Source organism: Lipotes vexillifer, unplaced genomic scaffold (genome assembly GCF_000442215.2).
Source record: "Lipotes vexillifer unplaced genomic scaffold, Lipotes_vexillifer_v1.1 scaffold536, whole genome shotgun sequence".
In the NCBI taxonomy this organism is placed as follows: Eukaryota; Metazoa; Chordata; class Mammalia; order Artiodactyla; family Lipotidae; genus Lipotes; species Lipotes vexillifer.
In genome coordinates this window covers 707586-710472 of record NW_006775074.1, presented here as the reverse complement: position 1 = coordinate 710472, position 2887 = coordinate 707586, and the positions used below count along the sequence as shown (strand labels likewise).

The 2887-nt window shown below is 34.8% G+C and overlaps 1 protein-coding gene across 1 annotated transcript in view; it reads left to right on the top strand.

Annotated features, from left to right (window-relative positions):
• Positions 1-639, top strand: part of LOC103074561 (uncharacterized) — a 16599-nt gene extending 15960 nt beyond the window's left edge. The window contains 1 exon segment of the mRNA XM_082930862.1: positions 337-639. Coding sequence (XP_082786988.1) covers positions 337-341 — 5 coding nt within the window. The 3' untranslated portion in view covers positions 342-639.
• Positions 640-2887: the final 2248 nt, after the last annotated feature.

The window sequence follows — 2887 nt, the reverse complement described above, 5'->3', positions numbered from 1 at the left end:
AAAAAAAAAAAAAAAAAAAAAAAAAAAAAAAAAAAAAAAAAGCAGTTTCTGATACAGTTGATCTGGGCTGGGATTTGAGATTTTGCATTTCTAACCAGCTCCCTGGTGATGCTGATTCTGTACATTCAGACACTATACTCTGAGTAATGAGGGTCTAGAAGACTGAGGTTTCTCCAGTTACTTGAATCACATGGGTATGGCTTTTATATTCTGCTCTACCAAATGAAACACTGTTAAGAAAATTAAATCAATTTTAGATGAAAACGGGGTTGGAATTAAAGAGCATTTCCCCAAAGTAAAAACTTACTTGTTTGTTCACTTATTTCTTTACTCTAGGATAAGATGAACAATTTTTCCATTGAGAAGAACCCTCTTTCTCCTGAGGTCTGAAAAAACAGAAGAAACCCACGCTTGTTTCATGGTTTAGATGTGTTTAAAAACATTTATATTAGCCTGTAATTCCTATTATTGGTATTAGTTCCTATCTATAAATTAATCCAAAGCAATGAAAGACTATTGGTAAAGTTTGCTAAGCACCTGAAAACAATGGAGGAAAATATATTGATTTTTAGTTGCCACAGGTAGGATACACTGGGCTTCTATTTCAGCTTATTTTATTAAGTATGTCAAATATGATAAAACAAAGGCATGTTTATTGAGTCTACTTCAAGGAAAACATTATAGATGTTAACTTTTCACTGTAATATAATTATGGTCATCCATTAAAAAAAAATTACAGGTATAGTAAAGGTTAGTAAATGAATGGCAGAGATGAAAAGTCTCTGACTCAGAGACAACAATTTTAAGGCTAGCCTTGGTAGAGCTCATCCTTTCTCTAGAATTTGTCCACTAAATAGTAAGAAGCCAGGAAATTTATGAAGAGATTTTAAAGGGAGGGGGCCATTTTACAAATACTATAATACTACTGGGGTAAAAAGAGGTTAAAAAGGAGAAAAAACCCCTAACCTTCCTTTCCCCCCAGTTGTCAAAAGTAACATATGTACTGTATAGAAAAATTGGAAAATAAAGAAAAATAAAGGAAAAAAACCCATCTGTAATTCAATTCCCAGAAATAACCACAGATAACATGCTGATATATTTTTATTCTTTTTTCCTATGCATGTTTTACTTTACATGCATAGGAAATATTTGAATCACATTGTATGGTATATATAACACAACATATAATTTCCCGCTCATTAAAATATAACTGAATAATTATATTAAAAATCTTTATATGTTTGTACTATTTTTTTTTTTTGCATTTATTGCTCTATGTTTTGGACCTTTGGATTTTTCAGATTTTTCATTTTATACATAACTGTTGTGATTTACTTACACCCCCTCACCCACTTAAAAAGTTCTTTTTCCTAGTATTCTGGTTATACACGTTTCATTCTCCTTCCTCTCTTAAGCTCATCTGAAAACTTCCTCCAGTTCGTGGTTCTCAAGTTTATTTCTCAGATTTAATGAAATAAATCAAGCCAGCTCAACAAAGATTTGTTGACTGGGTATGTCTCTTCCCTACTTAAAAATATTTACACTGTGAAACAGTCAATAATCTCTTGAGTCAAAATCCAAACTTTTCCAGATTTAATACAAAAACTTCCATTTAGTTAATACACATTAAGAGATCCTACATGTAAGCCAGTTCCAGCCATCACCATGTTAATGGAACTCTCTCATCATTGGCTACTTAAAAAACAGTGTTGTGAGCCAGTGGCTAAAACTGGAGAGATTACATCTTCAATTAGTCAAGAAATATAACACCCCAAACTACCTGAAAATGGGGTAAAACATTTACAATGCTTACGAATCTAAACACTTAACCTCCCCCAGATTCTTACCATCAACCTTTCTGCATGTATATTAGGATGCCACACAAAAGGAGCAGTGGCTGGGGCGTATTGACTTTTATTCACCCATTAGAAACGATGCCCTGTTTGCACTTGGGCTTTCAGGGTTACTTTACAAACACGTGCTCAAGGATTTCTTTCCTCATTTCCACTCTACTTCTGCCCAATACACAATATATATAAACTACATATATATATAAACTATATTATACTGTATATTCGTTAAATACCCAAATACAAAGAGTGGTTATCTGGGGATGGAGTTGGGGGGGGAGCAATATTTTCTTTATCTTCTTCTTTACATTTTCTATATTAAAAAAAATTTATATAGTAAATATGTGCTGTATATATGAGACAAACACAATAAATGTTATGAAATAATCTTCCCTGACCGCACCAAGGTAATTTTATATATTTTATTTCTTGCCATGTCTCAGTTACTTTTAGCTTTGTTTTCTTACTTTTTAGATACCCTTTTGATGGTAAATGGTAATGATATCTCTTAAATACAAACCCATATTTTTTTATGGTGCCTGTACAATAGATGATGCCACTTAAAAGGACAGTAAAAAAATGTTTATGACGGCTTTATTCAAAATAGCCTAAAAATGGAAACAACCCAAATGTCTAGCAACAGGAGACTAGATAAATTGTAATATATTTATACAGTGGAAAGATACAAGAAAACAAAAAAGAATAAACCATATGAGACCAATGACTCTCACAGTCATTATGATGACAAAAAGAAGCCAGGCACAAAAGAGAACATACTGGAGGAATCCATGTACAGATTTTGAAAAACAGGTGAAACTAACCTATAGAGACAGAAGTCAAAAGAGTAGCTTCCTGGGCTTCCCTGGTGGTGCAGTGGTTGAGCGTCCGCCTGCTGATGCAGGGGACACGGGTTCTTGCCCTGGTCCGGGAAGATCCCACGTGCCGCGGAGCGGCTGGGCCCGTGAGCCACGGCCGCTGAGCCTGCGCGTCCGGAGCCTGTGCTCCGCAACGGGAGTGGCCACAACAGTGAGAGGCCC